The 14,208-nt window shown below is 45.1% G+C and overlaps 1 protein-coding gene across 2 annotated transcripts in view; it reads left to right on the forward strand.

Annotated features, from left to right (window-relative positions):
• LOC115135590 (serine/threonine-protein kinase PAK 3) overlaps positions 1–13,768 on the forward strand; it is a 53,373-nt gene extending 39,605 nt beyond the window's left edge. For both annotated transcript variants that reach the window (XM_065023572.1, XM_029670435.2), the window contains 7 exons: positions 11,770–11,818; positions 11,989–12,101; positions 12,466–12,583; positions 12,697–12,796; positions 12,931–13,127; positions 13,240–13,377; positions 13,578–13,768. In XM_065023572.1, the coding sequence (XP_064879644.1) occupies positions 11,770–11,818; positions 11,989–12,101; positions 12,466–12,583; positions 12,697–12,796; positions 12,931–13,127; positions 13,240–13,377; positions 13,578–13,667 (805 nt within the window). In that variant the 3' untranslated portion in view covers positions 13,668–13,768. The remainder of the gene's footprint in view (positions 1–11,769; positions 11,819–11,988; positions 12,102–12,465; positions 12,584–12,696; positions 12,797–12,930; positions 13,128–13,239; positions 13,378–13,577) is intronic.
• Positions 13,769–14,208: the final 440 nt, after the last annotated feature.

Consider the following 14,208-nt stretch of genomic DNA (forward strand, 5'->3'; position numbering starts at 1 on the left):
GGAGGGAGGGAGGGAGGGGTGGAGGGAGGGGTGGAGGGAGGGAGAAGAGGGCAAGGAGAACAGAGTGAGGGAGAGAAGTGGGGAGAGAGAGAGATGTGTGACTTGACCCAAGCTCTGACTTGTCACTTGTGAAATCAGTCTTCCACTTCATTCTGTCTAATAATAACTTAATAACATGAACTTTATTTGTATAGCACTTTTCAATGCAGGTAACAAAGTGCTTCACGTCATAAAATAATAATATAAAAGTACTAACAAAGACAGGAGGAAGGAGACCGAAAGAAGAATCATACATTAAAAGCAGCTTTATAAAAGTTCAAATCTTATGAAGACTTCAGCAGGGATTTAAAGAGGCACTGAATCTACAAGCCTGATCTCCTCTGGCATACCATTCCAAAGTCTAGGGGCCCTAATGGCAAATGCCTGGTCTCCTTTCCTTTTCAATCTAAACTTTGGAGTGGTCAACAGTAGCCCTGCCAGAGGATCTCAGGCTGTGTCCTGGCTCGTAGGAAGATTAAAGATCAGAGATATAGGATGAGGCTAAACCGAGTCTAGCCTTAAACGTGATTAATAACATTTCATCTATTTTAAAAGTGACTGATCGCCGGGGCACAGAAGCTAAAATAAGTGTGAGACGGTTACATTTTCTGGGGCAGAACTGCAGCATTTTGAACTAACGGTAGATGATGGAACGAGTTCTGACTGAGGACATGTATGCAAAGAGTTACAGTACTCTAGTCGTGAGGGGGAAAAAGCATCTAGCTATAACTTACTCCGGATCAGTGACTGAATGAAAATACTTGACTCTAGTTATATTTCTTAGAGGATAAAAAGCAGGACCGGAGGACCTTTTTAACATCCAGTTTGAGGTTTAGGTAAAGGGTCAAAGACGACACCAAGGTCTTTGGCCATACGCTTTACATCGGTAGACAAATCACCAAGGTTCTTTACAATCTGGGTTCTAGCAAGGTGGGGGGGACAAATAAAACAACCTCTGATTTCTTATCACTCAGCTGGAGAAAATGGTCAGACATCCAACATTTGATGTCAGCAAGACCCTTGTGGAGGGTAGCTATGCTAGCTTAGCCGCTGGGTTTGATTAGTAAATAAAGCTATGTGCCATCCGCACAGCAGTGAAACGGAATGTAATGATTGCAGATTATGTCACCAAGGGGAAGCCTGTACAGGGGGAAAACGATGGGGCCCAGAATTTAACACTGGGGGACACCATAGTGATTCGCTTCTGGGGATGAGACTGAACCACCCATGCTCGCTGAGAAATGTCTGCCTCATAAATATGACCTTAACCTGTCAAGGTCAATGCTGGAGATTCCCAACCACCTCTCCAGCCAACAAATATGTTATCCAAAAGAGCTAGAATGGAGCATTCACCGGCATCGACAGCCCACAGAAAGTCATTGCGAAACTGTCAATAAAGCCGTTTCCGTGCTGTGAAGTGAACTGGAATTCCTGTCTGGAATTTTTCAAGTAAGTTGTTCATGCTCAAATAAGCCACCAATTGCTTGAAAGCAACATCTAAAATCGTGGATTAAAACAAATCAGTTTAGAGATGGGTCTATAATTACTCAGTGAGGAGGGTTCTAGATTGGGCTTTTTAAGGAGAGGTTGGACCAGGGCAGTTTTTAAATAGGCTGGAATGGAGCCAGAGGTCAGGGAGCTATTTACAATAGACAGAATGTTGGGGCCAACAGTAGGCATAACCTTTTTTTAGTAGTCTAGTAGGGATCATGTCCAAGGGGCAGGAGGAGGTCTACATGTGTGCTACAGTATCAAGGAGGGACTCAAAGTATATTTGCTCAAAGGAGCAAAAGGAAGCCGTAGACAGTCTCAGAGTAGTTGCCTCAAGTGCCTCCTGACAGGAAATGGTGTTATGGCGTCGGCTACTGTCATTCTGGGATGAATCTTAAAAACTGTTCGCAGAGGTCAGGGGATGCTGGCATTCTCTGCCTGTGTCTGCCTCAATGCTGAGACTTCAGTGGAAACAGACAGCTTCTCCCACGTGGCAGAATTGAGTGGGAAAAGTCGCTAAATGCTATCAAAACCGAAGAAACTCCCCGAAGGCAGCCTAAAATGTAGCTGAATTTGTCGCTAGCCTCTTTTTGGAGGGGTCTGAAAACTCTCTAAATATAGCGGGAAAAGTCGTTAAATTGACAACACTGATCATTTTTCAAATGAACTCTCAATATGCCAACATTTCATTCAAACAATGCCAATCCACAGCCAAACACTGGCTGGAATCAGTTGATGATAGGACTTAGACAAGTTGTAAATGCAACATGTACTGCTATTGTATCAGATAATAGCACTGACAGCTTTCCAAGAAAACTCGATCTGAGACACTTATGGTCTGTTTAAATATATTTTAGAGGCTATTTATACTAAACATTTGTATAACACCTCTATAAACTATATTTATAATTATATGACAATATTTTAGGTTGACAATAATTATATTACACGTATTCCACATGCCTATTTTTCTACATAAGTGAAGTCTGGATTATGCCTCTAACCAATTAGACTGGTTTGGATTTCTCCCTGATCAATATGGCTGCCATTTTCACCCCATTATGGAACTTTGAGTGTTTATAACATAGCCCCTCTAGTAATTTAATAGGATCTCTATTGGTTAGACTGCCATGGTGCACTGGTAAAGTCAATGCAGAGGAAACTAGGTTGAAGTTCATGGTGTATAACCAAACATTAAACCAGACCCCTGGCAGGAGACTCAGTCTGTTCCTGGTTATATTCCACCATGGGACTGTGTTATATTCCTTCACCATGGGACTTTGTTATATTCCTTCACCATGGGACTGTGTTTTATATTCCTTCACCATGGGACTGTGTTTTATATTCCTTCACCATGGGACTGTGTTATATTCCTTCACCATGGGACTGTGTTATATTCCTTCACCATGGGACTGTGTTTTATATTCCTTCACCATGGGACTGTGTTTTATATTCCTTCACCATGGGACTGTGTTATATTCCTTCACCATGGGACTGTGTTATATTCCTTCACCATGGGACTGTGTTTTATATTCCTTCACCATGGGTCTGTGTTTTATATTCCTTCACCATGGGACTGTGTTTTATATTCCTTCACCATGGGACTGTTTTATATTCCTTCACCATGGGACTGTGTTATATTCCTTCACCATGGGACTGTGTTATATTCCTTCACCATGGGACTGTGTTTTATATTCCTTCACCATGGGACTGTGTTTTATATTCCTTCACCATGGGACTGTGTTTTATATTCCTTCACCATGGGACTGTGTTTTATATTCCTTCACCATGGGACTGTGTTTTATATTCCTTCACCATGGGACTGTGTTATATTCCTTCACCATGGGACTGTGTTATATTCCTTCACCATGGGACTGTGTTTTATATTCCTTCACCATGGGACTATGTTATATTCCTTCACCATGGGACTGTGTGTTATATTCCTTCACCATGGGACTGTGTTTTATATTCCTTCACCATGGGACTGTGTTTTATATTCCTTCACCATGTGATTGTGTTATATTCCTTCACCATGGGACTGTGTTTTATATTCCTTCACCATGGGCCTGTGTTATATTCCTTCACCATGGGACTGTGTTATATTCCTTCACCATGGGACTGTGTTATATTCCTTCACCATGGGACTGTGTTATATTCCTTCACCATGGGACTGTGTGTTATATTCCTTCACCATGGGACTGTGTTATATTCCTTCACCATGGGACTGTGTTTTATATTCCTTCACCATGGGACTGTGTGTTATATTCCTTCACCATGGGACTATGTTATATTCCTTCACCATGGGACTATGTTATATTCCTTCACCATGGGACTATGTTATATTCCTTCACCATGGGACTGTGTGTTATATTCCTTCACCATGGGACTATGTTATATTCCTTCACCATGGGACTGTGTTATATTCCTTCACCATGGGACTATGTTATATTCCTTCACCATGGGACTGTGTTTTATATTCCTTCACCATGGGACTGTGTTTTATATTCCTTCACCATGGGACTATGTTATATTCCTTCACCATGGGACTGTGTAATAGTCCCTTGGAGCTGATTCAGAAATGGAAGCATCGTAAAAACATGGGCAGTGGTTCTGCCCTCCAGCACTCAGAGGTGTAAAATGTCAGGGCAGAGAGAGGGACATTTTTGGATAGAGGTGCAGATTACTGTACCCGAGCCAGGGGTGCCAAACACACAGAGCTTTTATCAGCTTACTGTAATCTTTGTCTGGCTAATTCAAAGGCTGCTCAGGCTACTATAGAGGGAATATCAAATCTGTGATTCCACTGGAGCCTCAATACCCCTGTGGCACAGGGATCAGAATAACACATCATTTACGCACAATATATATATACTGTATATGTTACAGAACATACACTTTAAAATGAGTAATAATGTACATGTTAAAAAGTGCACTTTAAATACACTGTACACTTGGCAGAGTAGGTTCACATGCCATTCTTGAACTGTATGCATTACAGAGTTGGTGAACATCGTAGAGGAATGGGCACGCCACATCAAGTGTCCCGATCGTCGTTGTAAGCATAATCAGACCAAAGCGCAGCGTGATATCGGTTCGACATCTTTCTATTATAAGAGAACTGAACAAAAAAACAATAAAGAATACACGACATGTGAAGCTCATGCAGTGCTCACAGGCAGCTACACAAAAACAAGATCCCACAAAACACAGTGGGGAAATGGCTGCCTAAATATGATCCCCAATCAGAGACAACAATTGGGAACCATTCCAGGCCAACATAGAAATAAACACACTAGATCACCCACCCTAGTCACACCCCGACCTAAACAAAATAGAGAATAAAAAGGCTCTCTATGGTCAGGGCGTGACAGTACCCCCCCCCCCCCCCCCCCCCCAAAAAAAAAGGTGCGGACTATGGCCGCAATACCTGACTCTATAGGGGAGGGTCCGGGTGGGCGTTTAGCGTTTGGCGGCTCCACGCACTAGGCCTCCAGTGAGTCTTCCCAGTCAGGTGCGTCCTGTGCCTGCTCCCCGCATTTGCCCGGAGGTGTGTGTCACCAGTCCGGTGCCACCTGTGCCGACCACACGCATCAGGCCTCCAGTGCGTCTCCCCAGTTCAGAGCTTCCGGCGACGGTTCCCAGTCCAGAGCTTCCGGTGACAGTTCCCAGTCCAGAGCTTCCGGTGACAGTTCCCAGTCCAGAACTTCCGGCAACGTTTCACAGTCCAGAACCTCCTGGGACGGTCCACAGTCCGGAACCTCCTGAGACGGTCCACAGTCCGGAATCTCCTGAGACGGTCCACAGTCTGGAACCTCCTGAGACGGTCCACAGTCTGGAACCTCCTGAGACGGTCCACAGTCCGGAATCTCCTGAGACGGTCCACAGTCTGGAACCTCCTGAGACGGTCCACAGTCCGGAATCTCCTGAGACGGTCCACAGTCCGGAATCTCCTGAGACGGTCCACAGTCGGGAACCTCCTGAGACGGTCCACAGTCTGGAACCTCCTGAGACGGTCCACAGTCCGGAACCTCCTGAGACGGTCCACAGTCCGGAATCTCCTGAGACGGTCCACAGTCCGGAATCTCCTGAGACGGTCCACAGTCCGGAATCTCCTGAGACGGTCCACAGTCCGGAATCTCCTGAGACGGTCCACAGTCCGGAATCTCCTGAGACGGTCCACAGTCCGGAATCTCCTGAGACGGTCCACAGTCCGGAATCTCCTGAGACGGTCCACAGTCCGGAATCTCCTGAGACGGTCCACAGTCCGGAACCTCCTGAGATGGTCCACGGTCCGGAATCTCCTGCGACGATCCACTGTCCGGAACCTCCTGCGACGGTCCACGGTCCAGAACATCCAGCTCCAGGACAGGAGCCTTCCTCTGCGCCGATGCCCAGTCCGAGCACGGCGTCCAGTCCAGCTTCAAGGCAGGAGCCTTCCTCTGCGGCGATGTCCAGTCCAAACACGGCATCCAGTCCAGCTCCATGGCAGGAGCTCTCCTCTGCACCGATGCCCAGTCCAGACATGGCATCCAGTCCCGCTCCATGGCAGGAGTCTTCCTTTACACCGACGTCCAGGCCAGGGCCGGTGTCCAGTCTCGCTCCAATGCAGGGAGCCTCCCTCGGCGTCTAGGTCCAGGCCAGGCACAGTGTTCAGCCTGGGTCCATGGCTGGATCCGCAGGATGAGCGGGTTCTTCGTCCCGCACCAGAGCCGCCACCAAAGATGGTGGATCTGCGAGCTTAGCGGGTTCTTCATCCCGCACCAGAGCCGCCCCCCGATGCTAGCGGATCCGCGGGATGAGAGGGTTCTTTGTCCTGCACCAGAGCTGCCACCGACACTAGACACCCCCCCTAACCCTCCCTTTTGGTTTCAGGTTTTGCGGCCGGAGTCCGCACCTTTGGGGGGAGGGGGGTACTGTCACGTCCTGACCATAGAGAGTCCTTATTTTATATGGTGGAGTAGGTCAGGGCGTGACTGGGGGGTTAGTCTAGTTTATATTTTCTATGTGGGGTTCTAGTTTTGTTTTTGTTGGTGTTTGGTGCTTGTGTTTGGTATGATTCCCAATTAGAGGCAGCTGGCTATCGTTGTCTCTAATTGGGGTTCATATTTAAGTAGCATTTTTCCACCTGTGTTGTGGGGGATATTGTTTATGTGTAGTTGCATGTCAGCACTCCATGGTCGTCACGGTTCGTTTACTCTTTATTGTTTTGTTGTGTGGTTCACTTATTTCTAATAAAAGATGTGGAACCCAGATCACGCTGCACGTTGGTTCGAGTATGATTCCAACGATCGTGACACCAAGGTTATTATAGTAAACTAAAACAGAAACTAAAACAAAAACTAAGTTCAAGAAAAAACAATTTAGTGAACTGAAATAAAATAATTAACAAACTCAAATCAAATGTTATTGGTCACATACACATATTTAGCAGATGTTATTGCGCGTGTAGCAAAATGCTTGTGTTCCTAGCTCCAACAGTGCAGTACAAATACTGCTACACTGAAACTATTATAATTTTGTTTCTCCAAAACAATAGAAAATAAAATGAAAACCAATGTGAATTATGTTCAGTTTTAGTTTTTTTTTTTCAATTGTGGGGCAAAGATCTAATGGGATTTTCAATCTACTTAATCTGGTGGGCAGCCAAATGATGGCCATGTTTCAAAAAGACCTAGCTTGGGCATCACTTTCACTCGCTATCACTAGCTAATGGGAAAAAATGACTATGTATCAAACTTGACTCTTCTTTACATGTCCTACTAAAGTTACCCCTAGAGTTGATTGACACACCCAGTTAGCATAGAACAAAAATCCCCATCAAAGTCCATCTGTTTAAGCCAATGTTGGCCTTCAGCATCTGCGGTGCAAGGTGGCAAAGTTACAGCAGTGTCTGTCAAACCAGGAAACATGCTGAAAATCGCTCTTCTCACATAAATGTCTGCAGAATCTGAACGGTTTGGGCTAGAAACAAGTATAACCTAACCTGAGCTCTCAAGAACCCAATGCCACACAGCCATAGGGTTATCCTTTGAACTGGTAATAATCAATGCAATACGGTTTTGGAAATTTCAGAAATTCTATACTGAGCAAAAACAACATGCAATAATATCAACCATTTTTATTGAGTTACAGTTCATCTAAGGACATCAGACAATTGAAATAAATTCAGTAGGCCCTAATCTATGGATTTAACATGACTGGGAATACAGATATGCATCTACTGGTCACAGATACCTTTAAAACAAAAGGTAGGGGCGTGGATCAGAAAACCAGTCAGTATCTGGTGTGACCACCATTTTCCTCATGCAACGTGACACATCTACTTCGCATAGAGTTGATCAGGCTGTCGCTTGTGGAATGTTTTCCCAGTCCTCTTCAACGGCTGTGTGATGTTGCTGGATATTGGCGGGAACTGGAACACGATGTCGTACACGTCTACCCAGAACATCCCAAACGTGCTCAACGAGTGACATGTCTGGTGAGTCTGCAGGCCATGGAAGAACTGGGACATTTTTCAGCTTCCAGGAATTGTGTACAGATCCTTGCGACATGGGGCTGTGTATTATCATGCTGAAACATGAGGTGATGACGGCGGATGAATAGCACGACAATGGGCCTCAGGATCTCGTCACGGTATCTCTGCGCATTAATTGCCATCGATAAAATGCAATTGTGTTCGTGGTTCGTAGCTTACGCCTGTCCATACCATAACCCCACCGCCACCATGGGGCACTGGTCACAGCGTTGACATCAGCAAACTACTCGCCAACACAACGCTATACACGTGGTCTGCAGTTGTGAGGCCGGTTGGACGTACTGCCAGATTCTCTCAAATTATGTTGGAGGAGGCTTATGGTAGAGAAATTAACATTACATTCTCTGTCAACAGCTCGGATGGACATTAATGCAGTCAGCATTCCAATTGCACACCCCTGTCAAAACTTGAGACATATGTGGCATTGTGTTGTGTGACAAAACTGCACATTTTGAGAGAAATCATATTTGTGTGCATACGGAAAATGTCTGGGATATTTTATTTCAGCTCATGAAACATGGGGCCAACAGTTTACATACATATTTTGTTCAGTAAACTTTCATATCCCCCCAAAATGATTTAATAAATACAAAAGATACACTTCATGTGAGACATTTTAGATTCCCACGGAGGTGTTTTGTGTTGCACTTCCCGACCGAATGGAAACTCTGGAGGGAACCAAAAAAAACATCTGCTCGAAGCTGTGTTACACAAAAAAAACATCTGCTCGAAGCTGTGTTACACAAAAAAAACATCTGCTCGAAGCTGTGTTACACAAAAAAAACATCTGCTCGAAGCTGTGTTACACAAAAAAAACATCTGCTCGAAGCTGTGTTACACAAAAAAACATCTGCTCGAAGCTGTGTTACACAAAAAAACATCTGCTCGAAGCTGTGTTACACAAAAAAAACATCTGCTCGAAGCTGTGTTACACAAAAAAAACATCTGCTCGAAGCTGTGTTACACAAAAAAAACATCTGCTCGAAGCTGTGTTACACAAAAAAAAACATCTGCTCGAAGCTGTGTTACACAAAAAAAAAACATCTGCTCGAAGCTGTGTTACACAAAAAAAAACATCTGCTCGAAGCTGTGTTACACAAAAAAAACATCTGCTCGAAGCTGTGTTACACAAAAAAACATCTGTTCGAAGCTGTGTTACACAAAAAAAAACATCTGCTCGAAGCTGTGTTACACAAAAAAAACATCTGCTCGAAGCTGTGTTACACAAAAAAAAACATCTGCTCGAAGCTGTGTTACACAAAAAAAACATCTGCTCGAAGCTGTGTTACACAAAAAAAACATCTGCTCGAAGCTGTGTTACACAAAAAAAAACATCTGCTCGAAGCTGTGTTACACAAAAAAAACATCTGCTCGAAGCTGTGTTACACAAAAAAAACATCTGCTCGAAGCTGTGTTACACAAAAAAAACTGTGGAAATCAAACAGCTAACAGCAGGTACATCTTTTTTATTTTTAAAGTTGATTTTGTATGATAACTTTTGTGCTCAAGTTTAGTGTTCTAGGTTTCCAAAACTGTATCGCAATCAAGGATAAATTGTTTGTAGAGCATTTCACAATTGACCAAATCACCTCAGCTAATCAAAAGGGACGTGGAAGGACTGAGTCATGAGAAGGGCTAACCTAACTATGACTTGACCCCTCACCTTATGTATTACTGACCCACAGTTTGCAAGAAGCGACATCAAAACAATTATACAACCCAAATAGCTCCTAGCCTCCCACACATCCTTTCTGAAACTAAACAATATAAAAACAAAATATAAATGTTTGTATTTGACCTTAATTTAACGAGGCGGCCTACCAAAAGACAAAAGGCCTGCTGCGGGGATAGGGGCCTGGGATTAAAAAAATAAAACATTTATACAATATAAATATAGGACAAAACACACATCACGACAAGAGAGACAACACAACACTACATGAAGAGAGACCTAAGACAACAACATATGAAGGCAGCAACACATGACAACACAGCATGGTAGCAACACAACATAACAACAACATGGTAGCAACACAACATGGTAGCAGCACAAAAACTTTGGCACAAACATTATTGGACACAGACAACAGCACAAAAGGCAAGAAGGTAGAGACAACAATACATCACACAAAGCAGCCACAACTGTCAGTAAGAGTGTCCATGATTGAGTCTTTGATAAAACTGTCCAGTTTGAGTGTTTGTTGCAGCTCGTTCCAGTCACTAGCTGCAGCAAACTGAAAAGAGGAGAGACCCAGGGATGTGTGTGCTTTAACAGACCTTTAACAGAATGTGACTGGCAGAACATGCGTTGTATGTGGAGGATGAGGGGTGCAGTAGATATCTCATCAACCAGTGGGTCTTGTGACGGGTATACAGAGATGACCAGTTTACAGAGGAGCATAGAGTGCAGTGATGTGTCTTATAAGGAGCATTGGTGGCAAATCTGATGGCCGAATGGTAAAGAACATCTAGCCGCTCGAGAGCACCCTTACCTGCCGATCTATAAATTATGTCTCTGTAATCTAGCATGGTTAGGATGGTTATCTGAATCAGGGTTAGTTTGGTAGCTGGGGTGAAAGAGGAGCGATTACGATAGAGGAAACCAAGTCTAGATCTTCAGCCTGCAGCTTTGGTATGTGCTGAGAGAAGGACAGTGCACCGTCTAGCCATACTCCCAAGTACTTGTATGAGGTGACTATACAAGTATGAGGTAGTAATAACACCTGTGGGAGGAGGGGCATTCTTCTTACCAAACCAGTAGGCCTTTGTTTTGGAGGTGTTCAGAACAAGGTTAAGGGTAGAGAAAGCTTGTTGGAGACTAAGAAAGCTTTGTTGCAGAGCATTTAACACAACATCCAGGGAGGGGCCAGCTGAGTATAAGACTGTATCATCTGCATATAAATGAATGAGAGAGCTTCCTACTGCCTGAGCTATGTTGTTGATGTAAATTGAGAAGAGCGTGGTGCCTAGGATCGAGCCTTGGGGTACTCCCTTGGTGACAGGCTGAGACAGCAGATTTTCTGACTTTATACACTGCACTCTTTGAAAGAAGTAGTTAACAAATATAAACAAATATAAACTTGCAAATCAGGTCTGAAAACATACTGAAATTAAACTGAATTCTAAATAAAAATCAAAAAAATTATAGAAATAAAAAACTATAATAACCTTGCTTCACACACACTTCACATGCAACTCAGACCCACCACTCATAGCAGAATGAGCTCTTGACATTATCCACATATGCAAGTGGTATAATGTGTACATTATATACTGTAGGGACATAACCCCTGCAAGACATTTATAGAAATCACAGAGGAAAGGTAACTTTATTGACAGGTTTATGACTTGTATTAGTTATTACTGACCCACAAGCATTAGTGTTGCCTTTTCAATGGCCAATCATCAATGCTGCCCTCTGGTGGTCAAATGAAATGGTACCTGATCATCTATGGAAAACAGCAATTGAACTGCTTGCATTCAAAGACATTATGTAATAGTTTTCTTTAAGATTATTGTGTTAATAAAACAAGGAAGTGTCCTCCAGGCGCTGGAGAGTTGCATAACTCTAATATTATGGAGATAGATACCGTGGAGGGACATGTTTTGGATGGATAGCTTGTGTGCACCATGATCTGTTCTATCTCCTTGCACGAGGACTTGTTTCTATGTGGAACTAATGCATTGTTCTCTTGTTTCCTCAGGGCATCTGGCACTGTATACACAGCCATTGACATTGCTACTGGCCAGGAGGTAAACTAACTTAACTCCCGCCGTCCCTTCAGAAAAACATCCACATCTTACGTGTCTGTCTGTCACCCTGATTAGCCATCTCTTCGGGCTAATCACAGTAGCTGTGTAGTCTGCCGGAAGAGCACCGAAAGCACCATCTAATGTCTTGTCTGTGGTTGTGCCTCTGTTAGGTGGCCATCAAGCAGATGAACCTCCAGCAGCAGCCCAAGAAGGAGCTCATCATCAATGAGATCCTGGTGATGAGGGAAAACAAAAACCCCAACATAGTCAACTACCTGGACAGGTGACCTTCATAGCCATGGTTACTGATGGGGAAAACTGCAAGTATAGCAGATACTGTAAATATGACAATTTCGTGCACTACTATACTTGAAGGTAGACTCAGCGAAATGGCATTGACCACGAGCAGCACCGTAGCTATTGGGATGAGCGATATTCAAGACCTCACTCTCACACAGTCACACACATTATCTGCGCATGTGCACGGGTTCGCCCTCACGCGGTTAGAGCGCGGTAGCCAGGGCACCAACACAGAGGAGAGGTTAAGCTTCAAGCTCCAGTGCTCTTAGTTGATACGGACATCGACCCACTTTGCTGTTTACTTTCTGGATCCTACCTTTAACCTCTCTGTCCTCCTCTGTCTGCAGTTACCTGGTAGGGGATGAGCTGTGGGTAGTGATGGAGTACCTGGCTGGAGGCTCACTGACTGATGTCGTGACTGAGACCTGCATGGACGAGGGCCAGATCGCTGCAGTCTGCAGAGAGGTAAGAGACCAGCCCACAAATACCCCCTAGTGACTTGAGCTGAGCCCCTTCTGACCACTAGCCTAGGCATTTCCTCTGATCCAGATGTGTGTCTGTGTCCCCACTCTCTACAGTGTCTGCAGGCTCTGGACTTTCTGCACTCCAACCAGGTGATCCACAGAGACATCAAGAGTGACAACATCCTGCTGGGCATGGACGGCTCGGTCAAGCTCAGTAAGTCATCTCACTAGTAAGGGACAGGCAGGAGGGACCAGGGTGGAAGGATAATTGGATGTTGCGGTAGAGAGTCGTGTGGGGAGTGGTGGGGTTGAAGAAGCCGTGTCTGACATGTTCCTCTCTCCCTAAAGCCGACTTCGGGTTCTGTGCCCAGATCACCCCAGAGCAGAACAAGCGCAGCACCATGGTGGGCACGCCCTACTGGATGGCACCCGAGGTGGTGACCCGCAAGGCCTACGGGCCCAAGGTGGACATCTGGTCCCTGGGTATCATGGCCATAGAGATGGTGGAGGGTGAACCTCCCTACCTGAATGAGAACCCTCTCAGAGTAAGACACATTATCTACAGTTCACACACATCCAGGGATATACTGGAGCTATTTGATCAGTAAGGGCCAATAACTGATTGGCCCTCTCCACCCCTCTCTCCCATCCCCTCAGGCGCTGTACCTTATCGCCACCAACGGGACTCCAGAGCTCCAGAACCCTGAGCGATTGACCTCCGTGTTCAGAGACTTCCTCAACCGTTGCCTGGAGATGGACGTGGACCGCAGAGGCTCAGCCAAGGAGCTCCTCCAGGTACTGACCACCATGTTAACCCCAACCTGCCCACACTGACCACTAACATAAGCCAAACCTTAACCTGACCACTCTAACATAACCCAAACTCGACCACACTGACCAGTCTACCCCTACATTACTAACATACTGCTCTAACCTTGAATCACAGTCTGTAGAGCTTTCCCCTCATTACTGTTCTTCGCTTGTGTTCTTTGCAGCATTCGTTCCTGAAGTTAGCCAAGCCCCTGTCCAGCCTGAGCCCCCTGATTGTTGCAGCCAAGGAAGCCATCAAGAACAGCAGCCGCTAGGAGGCACTGTGTGTCCACACACAGAGCTGGACCCTGCTCCATGGGGTTGTGAGACAGGCAGCACAGGGATAAACAGTAACCAACCCCCCTGCTGCCTCATACAGAGGATGGACAGCTGGCCTACAGGGCCTCTCAGCGGCCGAGATGCTGCTACTGAATCACCTTCCTGCCTCCTCTTTTAGTCCGCCAGCATTCTGTACATGTGGAGCAGTCCATCGGTACTGTGTAAGTGTGTGTGTGTGTGTAAGTGTGTGTGTGTGTGTGTGTGTGTATGTAAGCTTGTGTGTGTGTAAGGGTGTGTGTGTGTAAGTGTGTGTGTCCTGTGAGGGGAGTAGATGCTCCATAACAAAAACACAAAAAAAGAGAAAATACAAAGAAAAAACTTGTGCTCCTTTTCAAGAGGGAGAGATCCAGGAAGCACTGAGAGCTTGTGATTCCTTCCCTTTCCCTTTCCTTCCCTTTCTGTCCAGCGATCACCTCGGTTCCCTTTTCTTCTAGGTCTTTCCGATAAGGCCTCTCCTGCATTGAACATTTTACATGA

This window comes from Oncorhynchus nerka, linkage group LG10, assembly GCF_034236695.1.
Source record: "Oncorhynchus nerka isolate Pitt River linkage group LG10, Oner_Uvic_2.0, whole genome shotgun sequence".
In the NCBI taxonomy this organism is placed as follows: Eukaryota; Metazoa; Chordata; class Actinopteri; order Salmoniformes; family Salmonidae; genus Oncorhynchus; species Oncorhynchus nerka.